Below are 15511 nucleotides of genomic sequence, written 5' to 3'. Positions count from 1 at the left end.
ACATTCATTCCAAATTTCTAAGCATTGATGGCTCGCCCCCCTCGTCCGCTACAGAAAGCCAGTATGGTTAGAGATGGGTCACTCCCACCCACTCATTCTCTCAATCATAACACAGACACATCTACACACCCACTCTCTCATCGCACGTGTCACTCACACGCGCACACTTCCCATAATCAATCTTTTCTTCCTAAATCAAATGCCACTAACCCCACCCCACTTCCCCGACCACACCACACTAGTCCCATCTTTAACCTATCTGCAAACACACTCTCTCTCTCTCTCCCTCTCTCTTCTTAAATAACACAACAATAATAAGTAAATAAATTATTTATTTTTTTATTTCTTTTTATTTATTTTCTCTTCCTTCCGCGTCTTCTGTAAATCGTTGATGATCATGTTCACTTTTCTTTCAGCCAAGTGATTCTCTCCCCCGTGATCTGCCTATAAATCCACCAAGCACACACTCAAAGGACACAGTCACATATAGATTAAAAATGTCAATGGAAATGATGGCAACGGAACGTGTTTGTTATGTTCACTGCAACTTCTGCAACACCATTCTAGCGGTACAGAACTCTCTTTCTCTCTTTCTCTTTCTCTCTCTATATCTATCTACCTATCTATGTCTCTCTTTCTTTCTTCTCTTTGGTTATTTCTTTCCATACTCTTCTGAGCTTTCTGTTGCGCCACGCCCTTCACCAGCTAATTTGGCAAGTCTGGTTTTTTCTAATTTCTTTAATCGATCGAGATCGTGAGATGATACAACAGCCAGGAATAAAGAAAAAGCGCTTCTGGGTACCCATCAAAAAGCGAAATTCAGTTCAGACCTAATCAGAATGCATGTCTGTTGTGTGTGAATATATATATATCCACATATTTATATATATTACATAAATGGATGAAAACTTAACTGTTGGAAAGCATGCAACAGAAGTATCCCAATTTATACATAAGGGTAACTTAATTCCCGGGGAAACACTCCAATCTATCACTTAAAGTGAATTAATTCGGTAAATGGGGTGGTTTTTTGTACCAAGGATTCCACTGCTATGTAATATTTTATGAGAAAGTGTAACTGGGTTTTGCTCCCTAACCTCTACCTTGATATGAGTGGTGCTAGTTTGGTCAGCGGCAAGAGATATATATGTATATATATATTTATATTATATATGCAGCCAAAGTAATAGCAGAAAGTTATGAAATTAAATAATTGAAACCCCTACCCGTACCTAACAACACAATTGTGAGAAATAAAGGAATTTTGTGAGTCAGAAGTGGAAGAAATTTTGAGATGCTTAAAAAATGCTTACTAAGGCTCAGCCTTGAGATCTATATACTAGGGTTATTCACAGGTATTAGGGTTCCCCTCTTTTGTTCAACTTTGTAATAAATAATAATTTTTTTTGGCAGAAGAGTAAACAGCAACTAGTATATGAGTATATGATTTGGTTTGGTATATGGTATTTTTTATTCTTTGTTGGTCTGTGTACTTGTGTGCTAAATTAACACGGTTCAGAAAATTAAATCTGAACACAACAAATCCATGTGATGGTACGCAGTGCAGTTTCTCTCTCCTCAGTCTTTGATTTGATCCCTTAATTGCCTTTCTGTGGCGATGAGGGTGAAGCATCATATCGTCTTTTATGATATCGTATATTTCATCAAGTTTTTTCACGGTTTCAGCCTTGTTGCTTCCCTTAAGTACAGAGGCAGTGTCCTCTCTTTCTTTCTACAAGAACTTGTGGGGATTCTGATAAATTCATATTTCACCACCAGAACAAGCTATATCACATCATATCATATGCCCCCTCTCTCCTTTTCTTAAATCTTTCTTGTTACTTTCTTTTGTGTCTCTCCTTTCATCATAGCATGTTGAAATTATAATTACCCCTTTTGAGAAAGCATTCTCTTTTCTTCTCTCCTTCTCAAATGAGATCTTACCATACCTAAAGGGCTAATCTGCTTCATTATGATACATCATTCTCTTCTGGTAGTGGTTAACGGTGGTGTAGCCCTTCAAGGCCTTGATGGTTTCCGTTCCAGTCAAGTCCTTTTCACCCTCTCTCTTTCCACCACACTGTGTGCAACAATTTCTATCTTTTATCATCTTGCCTTGTAGTGTCAGCAAAAAGTGATGCGCACCCACAACAAGGGGACATTGTGAGAGATTGAGAGTACTGAATTTTAAATCGCCCCATGTCAGGTTCAGAGCGTTTGCTGCTATTATATGGATGTATTGAATGTGCCACACCACACCACACTCTCCCTAGCTGGACACTGCACACTACACACCCTTAAAAGTATACCTCTCTCAGAATGAATGAGAAAAAATTACTGCATTCGCTTCCCTCTCTAGCTTATTTATCATCTTCTTATAACCTCTTTCTTCTGGCAGCTATGCATTTTGTCTTTTTCTCTGTTCATTTTTCATTGCAGTGCTGCATGGTGTGCTTTAGAAGCACTTTTCTTGGGAATGTGAAAGCTTCACTTATCCTATACATGTATAAACGTTAACCTCTTTTGACAATGTGAACACCCGTATATGTATGTATGTATACATACACACATATCTATTTCTATAATATATATATATATATATATATATATATATATATATATATATATATGTAAGTGCGTCCATTGGTGATCAAAATTGTGCAGCTTTAAGTTCTTGGTTTTCATTCGTGAATGCATGTTTTACTGTATGCATATAAGTGAAGAGGATGTTCTTATACTCACTTTTCTACTGTATATTGTGTTTATTATGTATTTGAAAACGGGGTGTTGCAGGTTAGTGTTCCATACAACAGTTTGCTAACCATAGTGACGGTTAGATGTGGACATTGCGCTAATTTGCTATCAGTTAACATGGGAGCATCCCTTCAACCATTTCCTCCTCAAGACCTTCAGGTGTGTGTATATATATATATATATATATATGCATATACATTTCAGACTGTATTGGTCAATTCCCTCTTTCTGACGCCATGGGCAACCATAAATGAGATAACATAATTTCTTTATACTCAGAAAAAAAAGAAGAAAAAAGCCTGCAGCTCTTTGAATGAATAACTGTGTGATCCTTTATTAATTCTTCTGTGTAATCTGTTGCTAATGAAGTCACAGAAACAGCACCTAAGCTTTGAAGAACCCAGCAGCAAGGAACTGGGATCCTCATCTTCAAAATGTAACAAAATAGCGCCATTTGAGGCAGTAGAGCATGAACAACCAAGGATTCCTCCCATTCGTCGTGAGTATACATTCTCACATTTCATGATTAATTTTCCCTCCTTTTGGTATCTGCTTTTGGATCGTATCCTAATTCGCCTAAATCTGAATGAACAAAAAGGCAACATGTATAACTAGACCAGCTAACCTGATGAGGAACTTTTTAATATCAGTGACAAGTTTTAATTAAGGATGAAAAAGACTCAAACTACTCTCTCCATAGCAGCAGAAGCTAATTTAATACAAGCAGCAGCAGAGCAGAACGACCTTATCATTGAGGGCCACTAGTCATAAAAACAAGTTTTTCCAGTTTTTTCAGAGAGTCGGCGTCCATCTGAGTAACCAGTTTTTATGTGCCCAATTGGGGCATCTTGTTTTCTCCATCAATTTTAATGGCCCCCTCTAAGATGGTGACCTTACGTAACAAAAAATTGACCCATCCTTAATTCATTGCTGTCATGCCATGCCCTAAAACAAGAACAAGGACTTGTGTATTTTATATCACACACATATACACATTTGAACGCAATTATCCACGTGTAATTCATTTTACAGTCACAGATTCCTTTCACCATTATATAATAACAGCTCATCATGGTAATTATATTGATACTTGCAAGAAAAAGGTAGTAAGAGGTAGCAGTACTTAAGTTATGTAGTGGTCGATCTTCTCTCGCTGTGAGTGAACTGTACAAAGCAATGACGACAAAAACTGTTTCAGAAATTAGAAAGAAAATCCAATGGACTCTTGGATAAACAACGGAAATTTCAATGCTATTTGAATGCTAGAGCATATAATTGAATGGTCCTCCACAACCCAGTTCCACAGCTTCAGTCTGTCCAGGGAATTTGGCCTTTCGTGTGAAAAATTCCATATCTCAACCAGTTTTTCTGTTGGGGAATCTCTGATGTAAATTTTTTTGGGTTACAGATCTAGTGCAAATTGATGATTCATTCTACTTAATTTTTCTCTTACATCGTTATTCAATATTCCTAATTAATTCATCTCATGATTGTTCAACAGCTACAGAGAAGAGACATCGTGTGCCTTCTGCTTATAATCGATTCATTAAGTAAGTAGTTTTCGCCCTTTGTTATTTTAAAATCAACCTCCTTGCTTCTCCCTAATTACTGTGATATATTATGTAGGATTTGATTAAGGACTGAAATTATCATCATCACCATTATTAGAGATAATTATACGCATTTCGTTAAAGTTATAATGTCAATTATATTTATACTTTCCTGACTTTTACTTTTTTTTTCAGATTATATAAAAATAAAAGTGATGACATGCATAATAATTTAAATTTTTTAAGAGTCAATAAAGTATTATATTGGATAATTTGTCATTGATTAATAACATTTATCATTACATTATTTATTCTAAAAAGTAGTATATATATAAAGATAATAGTAAAGGGTGTAATTACTAAAGAAAGAAACAAGCATTATTAATGTCAAGCGAAATGATTAAAATTTTATTTCGTATTCAAAGAATAAAGATGATCCAACAATCCAAGTAAATAAGTTTCTTAATTCTAAAGTACAGTAGAGATGATTCCATTGAGTAAAAACAAATAGCAAGTCTTTTCAAGTGTCTGATTTTGCAGGGAGGAAATCCAAAGGATTAAGGCTAGTAATCCAGATATCAGCCACAGGGAGGCTTTCAGCTCCGCAGCCAAAAACGTGAGTTTAACCTTAATTACTACATTAATCAGTATATATCATTCTCTGATCCATACAACTGCGTGCTGCACTTTTCTACATTTTTCATGTTTTTTGGAGCCACTTCTGTCAATTTACAGACACTCTTGTCTCTTCTATAAACTTCTTGCTCAAGGTCACAATCCAATATTATTCCTACGGTTATTTCAAACATCCTTCCAAAGTAATCATCTAGCTTGAGGGTATATGTGGGAAATCACATTTTTTAATTGGTTTACAACCCAGGAACATGGTATTTTATGTTATAGCCGTGTGTATATATATATATATATATATATATATATATATATATATATATATATATATATATATATATATATATATATATATTTATTGGTCATATACAACATGAGATGTTGATAGAAAAACAATACATACAACATGAGGTTATCCAATCTTGTAAAGACAAAGTTTACAAAAGCTGATGCATTAGAAAAGGGATGTGAATCAACATTTGTTGAGGAATATGTTTAAGCATTTGAGTGGGCAACTATGTTCATTATCATAAAACCGTATCAAATCTCCCTTTTAAAAAGCCTACAACCTGTCAAATTAGGTCAAGTTTGATAGGCCATAGCCACTTTCACTTTCACGTGATCACTTTGTTAACCCTAACACATGCTGTAACCAGTGTCACTTGTCTAATTCGTCTACATGTGATTCCATCACTCTCCTATGTACTACACTGTGCTGCTTTTGAACTCTCTTATTTTTCCTATGTACCATAGCATGTTTTTCACCGCATTTTATTTGGACGCCACACACAGTCCAAGTTGATTGAAAAACCAGACCTGATCGATCACCCTTCTTCAAAATGACCATACCTGTTCAAAATTATGCATGTTAATTTGTACAAGAAAAGCACAAGCATCACAGACATTAGAATTTCCAGAAAAAACTCTCACTTTATCCATCACAACTAATGCCATTGAAAGATATATATATATACAGAAAAAATAACTAATAAAATGGATCTGAAAGTGTTGTAAAGTGAGTTACTATAATAACATGGTCATGCTATAGCCATTTTAAAGACTAATAAGTGAAAATCTGTTCAAAGTTTTGAAGTTAACTTTGGAGTTTATTAGTTATATTATCTGCCAGTTCCTGCAAGAATCTTGACTATATATGGCATAAACAGCAGTTCATTGTTATATATAAATATATATGTTTGTGAGTCCATGAAATTTGTCTTTATGAAGAGTGCTTGATGTTTATATGTGTATGCAGTGGGCACATTTCCCTCACATTCACTTTGGGTTAAAGCTGGATGGTAACAGTCAAGGAAAGTTGGAGCAGGGAGAAGGAGGTGAAAAGACCAATGGATTCTACTGATATAAATGGAAGCCTGTGAGTATGAGCTTGTTTTTTTCATGCTTGACCTAAATCAGTGAAAATGAGGTTGATCAAATTTCCCAATCGTACAACTGGATGGGAGACTCCTGCAAATTAACCTCACCCTCTCTCACCAATGTTTAATAGTACATGTATTGCCCTTTTCTATATATATAGATATATCGTTGTTATGAAATGATTGCCATTCTTGTGATTGCATTTATTGTGTTGAATTTGAGCCCTTAAGTAAACAACACGTTCCTCTATATATCATAATGATGATGATGTTTCTTCAGTCATCATAATCTAAAGTGTTTGAGTGTGTTTAAATCTCTCTTTGCTTTCACATTAATTTGGAAGACGTAAAGAGAAAAGATTGTTACATTTATGTACTGTTTATCTAAATGATTTATTCTTTTTATGACAACCCCTAAGCACACCAATAATATTTCACCCTCTCATAGGACCACATGAACACCTTTTTCATCTCTGAGAAGGTTACCGTTTGACCATTTTTGGGTATATAGTGCTTCCTCTGGAGAAACTCTTTTTTACCCACCTTGCATGGTAGTTCCTTCAGTAAATTAAAGAGTGTAATATTACATTTCTTGCTCTTTAATGGGCTCCTTTTTTCTTCTTTCTTTCTATTTTTCTTCCTGGACCATTTTTTCAGTTAATGGAGTACAGCCCTATTAAAAGAGCAACATGTAGTGCAGGTTCTGCATGCATGATCACCTGCCACACTCGCAGAACTCAGTTTGTTTTTAAGCTTCTAAGTAAAAGGGAATTGTATGGAAAGCAGTGAGGGAAACACTCTATCTCCTCATAAATTCAAACCAAAACTGTCCAACTTAAATAAACTAATAAAACAAAAATATAAACCAACCTACGAAAATAGGTGGCAAAAGAAGAACTCACAATATTAATAATGAAATATCACTATATTCTACAGATAGTTGTATTTTAATCCTTTAGAATCATAATCTGTCATTTAAAAAGATTGTAATATATACTCTTTAGCATCAGTATATATCAACATGCTCATCAGTTCTAAGCAAGAATATCAGATAAATCTTCCTCAAGTATACAAAATCCTAAAATTTTAGTGACAAAATGATGAATTGTTCAATAATATATCAAACTACTTGTTTCAATAATTAAAATTTTCCTGTCAGATATAATGATAATTTTTTTATGTTTTAAAAAGTTGAATCAGTACATAAATGTATGAACCCAGTTAGTTGGAGTTCATTGATGTACATCTGTTGCCTTTATGTATTTCCGTAATTGGTTTCATTTTCATCTTCTACTTTTATATTATTTATATATAGAAAGAAGGAGACTTAAATTTTGATGCTATATATTAATGTAAAAGTATCATCATTTTACATATGATTTCAAAAAATAACTATACAAAAAAGTAATAAATAATCACATGCTTCATTTACGTGTGTATATATTTTGTGAATCTTATTTAACTATAATTACCTTTTATTCTCTCAAATACAAAAATTTAATGACCTAGAAGTTTTCATTATGAGAAAATATCAACTGTTTGATATTAATTATAACTATACTTTTGTATTAAAATTCATTTATATATGTAACCCAAACAAAAACTGCTTATAAATACTGAATATTAAAAATGAAACATTAACGTTGTAAGTATGTTCCTCTTGTTTAGGGTGAGTTGCAGCAAACAAAGATTTTAATTGTAAATGTGTAAAGAGTTCTGTGTTTTTATAAAGTTTTGTTTAAATTCGTGAAAAATAAAATTATGTAACTTTTTAACAAACTTTTGTCATTTTATTTGAACAGTTTGATTTTTCATGATCAGTTGTTTGTAAAAGACTTCGTCAACTAATAAAATTTACTTAAAATATAACTTTAAATTGTAATTATGATTGTTATAAAAAGTAGAGAATCTATCATTCAATTACAAACAACAATGTACTGTAAACCACTTGAATTTTACCATAATTACCTTAAAAATCATATTAACAATATTTTTTAATCAATTTGGAAAGTATAATTTCTGTACAACACCCATATACACTTATCAAACTCTCATAAGAAAAATTCATTAATTTTAGGCCACCTCTTACATTCATTTTGCAGAACCTATACATATGCCTATTAAAATCTTGCCTTACATTTTCATCTTATTAAGAATGTGACAAGCACCAGTTGGTTATACAAGAAGTCTATAATTCTACTTTTTATCAAACAATATTGATAAAAATATAAAGATGTGAGATTTAATCAGTAAAAACATGTATAAGTTGCAGGGTTTTAGAGAATATAAGAAAGTTGAAATGGTGGAATTCAGGTCACTTGATATGCATTAAGAATTAAAAAAATGTGAGTGATAGAAATAGTGTGATAATTAAGAATGTAATTAAGTGTGACATATATAGTAAGTATAATGTATCCGTATATATAGATTATGAAGTAAAGAAAGTAATGAGTAATTAATCTGGAAAATGTGAAAAGGCGCGTGAGTGGTGGAAGCAGAAGATTGGATGGTAGCTGCAGAAAGAGGTTGTTTTGTTTTGTTGTTGGGAGTGTTTTCCATTATGAAAAACTACTATTGGTGCAGTCATGGTGACGTGACGTATAATGTTAGACACAGTAGACGGGGTGGCTATATATGGTTATGAGATGCATGGTCCTTTGAAATGCTACTGTTCCAGCATCATAATGTTTGATCCTTGATTGAAGGAAGGCACACGTGAGAGAGAGGTTTTAGGTTTAGATTTAGATTTAGGGTTTTGATAGGTTAGAGAGTGTAAAATGATTGTTAAAGATGGTTTAAGAAATGGAAGATTAGAAGAATGGAGGTGTTTGTTTGGTGGGAAGAGGTCAAATGTAGAGAATCTGAGAGGTCAAATCAAGGAGGTTGGTGGGGTTAAATGGATCCATGTGAAATAGGGTGTTGTCTGATAGATGGATAGATGGATGGATGGATGTATGACTTCACTTTATCTTTCTCTGCACAAAACAATAAATGGATGTCTCTCACCCAAACCTATTCAGACTGTCATGTCACTTACACACACCTTTCCTCTTCCCACTCATAACCCTAATTAATCCTCTTTTACATCTCATCATAACTCATTAATCTAAATTACCTTTCTCATTTCTTCTATAAAACCATATCAAAACACACTCTGTTTTTATAAATATGTTTTTAGGTTTTGAATTTGAAACTGAAAGTCAAACTCATTTCCCTTTAAATTTTTAAGATAATTTAATTTATAAACTTTTATAAATAAATAAATATAGTCTTTTTATTCAAATTTTTTAAATGTATTAAACAAAATTTTAACCTGCTATAGAAATTATTTGCACCATCAAATTATAAAAAAATTATATTTATTTATTTTTAAAATTTGAAACAAAAATCATTTCAATTTTATATATAAATTTAAAAACTAAAAATATATTTAACCATTTTATTTTACATTACTATGAAATATATACTAGTAAAATATATATAAATAAAATCATCTTTATCATTTTTTATGAAATTTTTGTTTCAGAAACTTAAAATATATTAAAAACTACGTATTTAGTAAAATACACCTCCCTACCTAAATCATGATAGCTATCTCAAATTACAGTATACCTGGAAATTATTTTTGGCAAGAAATTGTGTTTTGAGAGCTTTCTTAAATTAAAGTATTTTTTACTATTTTTTAAATATTTAATGTTTTCCAAACTATCTTTTTTCTTATATTTTATTTAAATTAAATTTTAGTTGTCTTAAAAGAAGTTGTCAATAGTCAATGTAACCTAATATGGTAATATGAATTGTTTATCAATACAATTTATAGCTTTAAAAAGTATACATTATTGATGAGTTTTAATTATATATAATATTTTTTAAACTTTTGGAATGCACATATTAAAATACTAGTAATCAATTTTACTCCATGTATTCTTATAGCGATGATTTTTTATTTTTTATTGAAAAAAAACATATATAAAACATTTAGAAGTATATAACTTTTTTTTTTTACAAAATTATCTTTAAATATGATTCAAACATAAATAAGTTAAAGAAAACAAAATAAAAATTATAAAAAAAATTCGTCACATAAAAAATCGTATTTTTTTATATTCTATTGTTTTAACAAAACTTTAGAGAACTTAAGTTAACTTCTTTTTGGAACATCGTGGATTCATTTTATTAGAATAAGATTACATAAATATAACCTAAATCTAACCAAACATCACTTTCTGTCTAAAACTTTAACAATAAATTTACTTTTTATATAATAAATAAGTCAAACATTGATTTTAACTTTGTTTTTCTTATTAATCTTTTGAATTATTCCCATCTAAAATCCATGTATATCTTAAAAAACAATATTTTGGCATTAGTTAACCATCTTAATATAATCATATAATATTAAAAGTTTACTTCGTTAATTTAGCAGTTATATCATTATATTATTATAAATTGTTGTGTTAATTATATAAAAAATAAAAGCCGAATATATTACCTAAGTCTATAAAATTACTAAATGGTAAATCTACACATTATAAAATTATTTTTTTAAAATAACTAACATAGTATAATATATTTATATACGTAGTTAATCATCTAGTGCATAATAAATACATAATGCAACATAATATAAAAAAGGGTATAACTACTAATGTGTCTAGCACAAACTCCATTGTAGGTTTTGCTGCAGCACTTGTGAGAGTTGCAGAAAGAGATGATGGAAACGAGTGTGAGGTATCCTCAAACACCTTAATCTGATGGATTTGAAGAATCCAAATCTGCGGTTATATGAATGCAGTAGCGATAAATATGATATATGAGACGGTATATGAAGTAATTGATGATTGCAATATAAAAAGAGAAGTTACAGATATATAAGAAATAAGAATAGTGTGTAGTAGTAGTCCTTGAATGGAAGTACGTAAACAGTGACAGCGAAAGTGGTGAGTGGGGAGAGATAAGAATAGGAAGATGGTGGAATTCCATGGCAGAAGTGGTGATGATTAAAGGAAGAAGATGATTCATTTCTTTATTCTGTTCACACCAAGTAGTAGGCCACATGACATGTAACAAGACATGCAAGATAATATAAAGTCACGTTTGATTCTACTCTAACATGTTTTCATTCTACCATTCAAACATTACCTCATATGGCAAACTATCTCTGCTCATCGCTCAAAGTCATCACAAAAGCTCAAAATAACATTAAACCCTTTCATCCATGACCATTCATCCTAACATCTCTTTTATATTGGTTGGTTATGTTATGTGTTTTCTGGTCATAGTGTACTTTAAATCACATCTCTCTTTAATATCAAATATCCATTTTTTAACATAATATTATAACCATGTTTATTAGAAAGTGGAATTTAAGTCTAACTCAACCCCACATAATCGACTTATAAGGTAAGATTAGCATCTCACTTATATATTATAATTTGGTCTTATCTCTAATCGATGTGGAACTTCCAACACACCCCATTCACACCGAGATATAGACATCTCGTGCGTGATAGTAGAAATTTGGTGGTCCAATAGTGATCCGACAATGGGTGGAAACAGAAATGTCCACTTAGAACTCGCTAGAATAAGCTTCAACCATGGTATCAGAGTCATGGTTAGAGCCTATCCTAGCGAGTTCTAAGTGGGCATTCTATTCTTCTATTCCACCTGCAATCGGACCGTTATCGGACCACCCAATTTCTACTATGATGCACGAGATGTCTATACCTCGGCGTGAAGGAAGTGTGTTGGAAGTCCCACATCGACTAAAGATAAGGCCAATTCTTAGTTTATAAGTAGGTGCAAACCTCACTTTACAATACAAACTGGTTTTATGGGGTTGAGTTAGGCTTAAAGTCCGTTGCTAACAATATTAAAATGTTATTGTTGTTTATTCAACATGCTATTCCATTAATTAAAATTCACTTCTTAACTAATATAATTTGTATAAGTTGATTTTAGAATGAAATTTACACCCCTATGGTTACAACTCTATTTATTTCATGTCACGATTTTAGTTTTGGATTATGAAAAATGAATGTCGTCTTCGGAGAACACAACTTCGAAGTACCGATTTTGAATTAAAATTTTTTAAAAAGTAGAAATAGTACACATCCATTTTTAATGTTATGAATTATTATTTTGAGAGAAAAGTTTGAAAAAGGGTCGATGTTGGTAGCTAATCAAAGTCAGTATAGTGGTCTTAGTTACAACATGGCATGTGTCCTCTTTTTTTTGTCCCTTCCATTCCTTACAAAATAATGCATCTAAACTGTAACCCAATTAAGATACGGATCATTTACTTTCGCCCTTTTCTTCTCTATTTTTTCTTTTACAAAAAAACCCACTAACAAATTAAATACTTCCCTGTGCTATGAATATTAAAAGCTATATATTTTTATAAGCTTATATCCTTGCGTAAAATTAACTAAATTAATTTCATCTATTTAATTAGAAAACTTAAAACATCTATCTAAAGACTTTTGGTGACCAAAATCATATTTTTTAACAAAACAATTATAGTATTTTCCGACTCTAAAAGAAAAAAAAAAAAGCAAACAAATTTGGAGAGAGAATATATAAAGTGTCTATAATTAGCATTAATCAAGTGAGTTTCTGACAAAATAGATTATATTTTTTACCATATATTTGCAAAAAGGTTATACAACTCTTATAAAAATTAAAATAAAAACTTTATCTGATTAGCTCTAAACTTTATAATTATAAAATTATCTTGATTATTAAATGTTACTTTTCATTAGAAAAAATAGAGTCTTAAATAGTGATAATTGTCGGAATTTTCTTTTCTTTATCTTAAAACTCTTATACTTTAAGAAGACAATTTTGATATGCTTCCATCTAAGTTTTGACCTCTCATTTCCTAAAATTTAAAAAAAAAAGGTTTAATGTCTCGGTAGGTCCCTATTTTCGGCGTGAATCTCAAATAGGTCCCTTTTCTTTTCGGCGTCTCAATTGGGTCCCCATTTTTGTAAAATTGTAACAATTAGGGGTCTGCCGTCAAATTGGACAAACGGCCGTTTAATTGTTGCTTACGTGTCAGATGGGAATCATGCCACGTGTCATTACTGAAAACACTGTTCATGCCACGTAAGCAACAATTAAACGGCCGTTTGTCCAATTTGACGGCAGACCCCTAATTGTTACAATTTTACAAAAATGGGGACCCAATTGAGATGCCGAAAAGAAAAGGGACCTATTTGAGATTCACGCCGAAAATAGGGACCTACCGAGACATTAAACAAAAAAAAAAAAGCGTAAACGTCCTTTCAAAAGTTTTGTTTTCGGCAAACACTGGCAAGTGCAACAAAAGAAAAATGCATTGAAAAGTTATCACAACTGACCAATAACATCAATTAAAATGTTGATGTTTTCTTCATCTTAAAAAGCTCAGTGTTTTTTTTTTCCAGAAGAACCGATGGAATATATATTATAAAAGAAATTACATTGAAACCTACAAAAACATGATTATGTGAGCTATAAATTTAAAATTTGAATTTTCCTAATAAATACTATATCTTAAGAATTCAAAATGTTTGCATTATATAATCAATTAATTTTTTGAAATTATAAAAATTAAAATATAAAAGTATAGGTTTTATAAAACTATTAGAGAGAAACTTGCAAAAGAAGCTTAAAAAATATTATGAGATTTAGTTAAAATAAAATAAAATTCTATATAAAAACTTAGAAGACTTTTACTTTGAAAATATAAGCTGATAAGTATAGTTGTACAAAGTACATATTTTATTTAAAAAATGAAAGTCTAGCGTAAGTACATTTAATATAATGAAATAGATTAATTTTTAAAAAATAATCTATTTAATAAGAAAACTTAAAACACTAAGCTAAGGTGACGTGCCTTTCGGGCCTTATATACCAATATTTGGTTAGCCTTGAGACAATTAATTTAATTAATTTAAAAATAATAGTATAATGACAGATCGTTTAATATATATATATTATAAAAGTAAAATGGTCATAAAAAATTGTATTTTTTTTAAGAAAGAAAAAAAAAGATAATATTAAATAAATGTAAAAAAATTATATATACCAAAATATCATTTTTCTTAATTTAAAGACTGGTGGTCACTAATGTTATCTTTATTTAAGAAAAAAAATCATTAAGTATTTTTTGTCTCCTTAAAAAGTTTGTGTTCTATTTTTAGTCCATACATCTAAAACCCCACAAAACTGTTTTCAAAGAGATAACTTTATTTTTCATTTAAACTTAGATTCTAGTTTAGATAATGTAAGATCCTACTCATTAAAATAATCATTAATAAGAAAATGCTTGCATATAAGCTCAGATTAGGAATTTGTTATGAGTTTGATATAGAATTTTCATTATGCATAGGTATAAGAAAGAAATTATTTTAAAAACTCAGTCATTAAATAACAGAAATCGGCCACTAATATGTTTTATAATTGAATTTTTATGGTAACAAAAGTCCTAATAGCAAAGTAATTAATGGCTGGTTTTTAATTTTGCCGTTAAAAGCAATCATTATCATACACATTCTTTGTTTTAAATTACTTATTTAGTGTATTATGTAACCTAACGTATTTTCCTTATTCTCCTTTTGATTCTTTAATTCGTTATAATTGGAAAATTCTTCTTTTGTTACATAATTTTTCATTATCTTTATTAATTGCCTTCATTCAATATTCACTAAATTCATTTATTTTAACTTTAGAGGTATTTTTCTTTTCATCACAATTTTAATTTAATTTTTTATTTTACTCAAAAAACATAAATTACAATTTTATCAAATTAAATAATTTTTATATTACATTTGACTCTTCTTTTTTTTTTCAGGAAAGAATGTACAGTATCAATAGTGTAAATCATTAGTAGGTAAACTAAAAAAACCATTTAATTTTTCTTGGATTCTTAGTTTCAAATATATTTTTTCACTATACAAATTTGTATTCTCCATCTTATTATTTGGACTATTTGATAAACAACAAGATCACTAAAATCCTTTTCTTAACTTTGACAATGAAGAAAATAAAATGTATGTTCTTTTTACGTTAAGTTGTTAATAATGTAATCTGTTTTTTATTTTAATTGTATTTCTTTTATAAGAAAAATATTTAATTAATATTTGGGATAGTATCCAAGAATTCATACTTATTATCCAATGAAAATAAAAATAAGACAAATTTTATACTCAACAAAAA

At 30.4% G+C, this 15511-nt stretch overlaps 1 protein-coding gene across 2 annotated transcripts; it reads left to right on the top strand.

Annotated features, from left to right (window-relative positions):
- Window positions 1-208: 208 nt before the first annotated feature.
- On the top strand, window positions 209-6624 carry LOC124827922 (putative axial regulator YABBY 2). Of its 2 annotated transcripts, none has more exons than XM_088098805.1 (7): window positions 209-318; window positions 417-569; window positions 2794-2913; window positions 3130-3253; window positions 4256-4304; window positions 4845-4920; window positions 6190-6624. In XM_088098805.1, exons 2-7 carry the CDS (start codon window positions 498-500, stop codon window positions 6292-6294), a joined length of 546 nt encoding a protein of 181 aa, XP_087954931.1. In that variant the 5' UTR covers window positions 209-318; window positions 417-497; the 3' UTR covers window positions 6295-6624. The 2 variants fall into 2 exon arrangements, with proteins under 2 accessions (XP_087954931.1, XP_087954929.1); XM_088098803.1 differs by having other exon boundaries at window positions 211-318; window positions 3124-3253.
- The last annotated feature ends 8887 nt before the right edge of the window (window positions 6625-15511 follow it).

This window comes from Vigna umbellata, chromosome 9 (assembly GCF_029865625.1).
Source record: "Vigna umbellata cultivar VRB3 chromosome 9, Vumbellata_1.0, whole genome shotgun sequence".
Taxonomy (NCBI): domain Eukaryota; kingdom Viridiplantae; phylum Streptophyta; class Magnoliopsida; order Fabales; family Fabaceae; genus Vigna; species Vigna umbellata.
The sequence above is the reverse complement of the archived record's forward strand: the minus strand, read 5'-3'. Positions and strand labels throughout refer to the sequence as shown.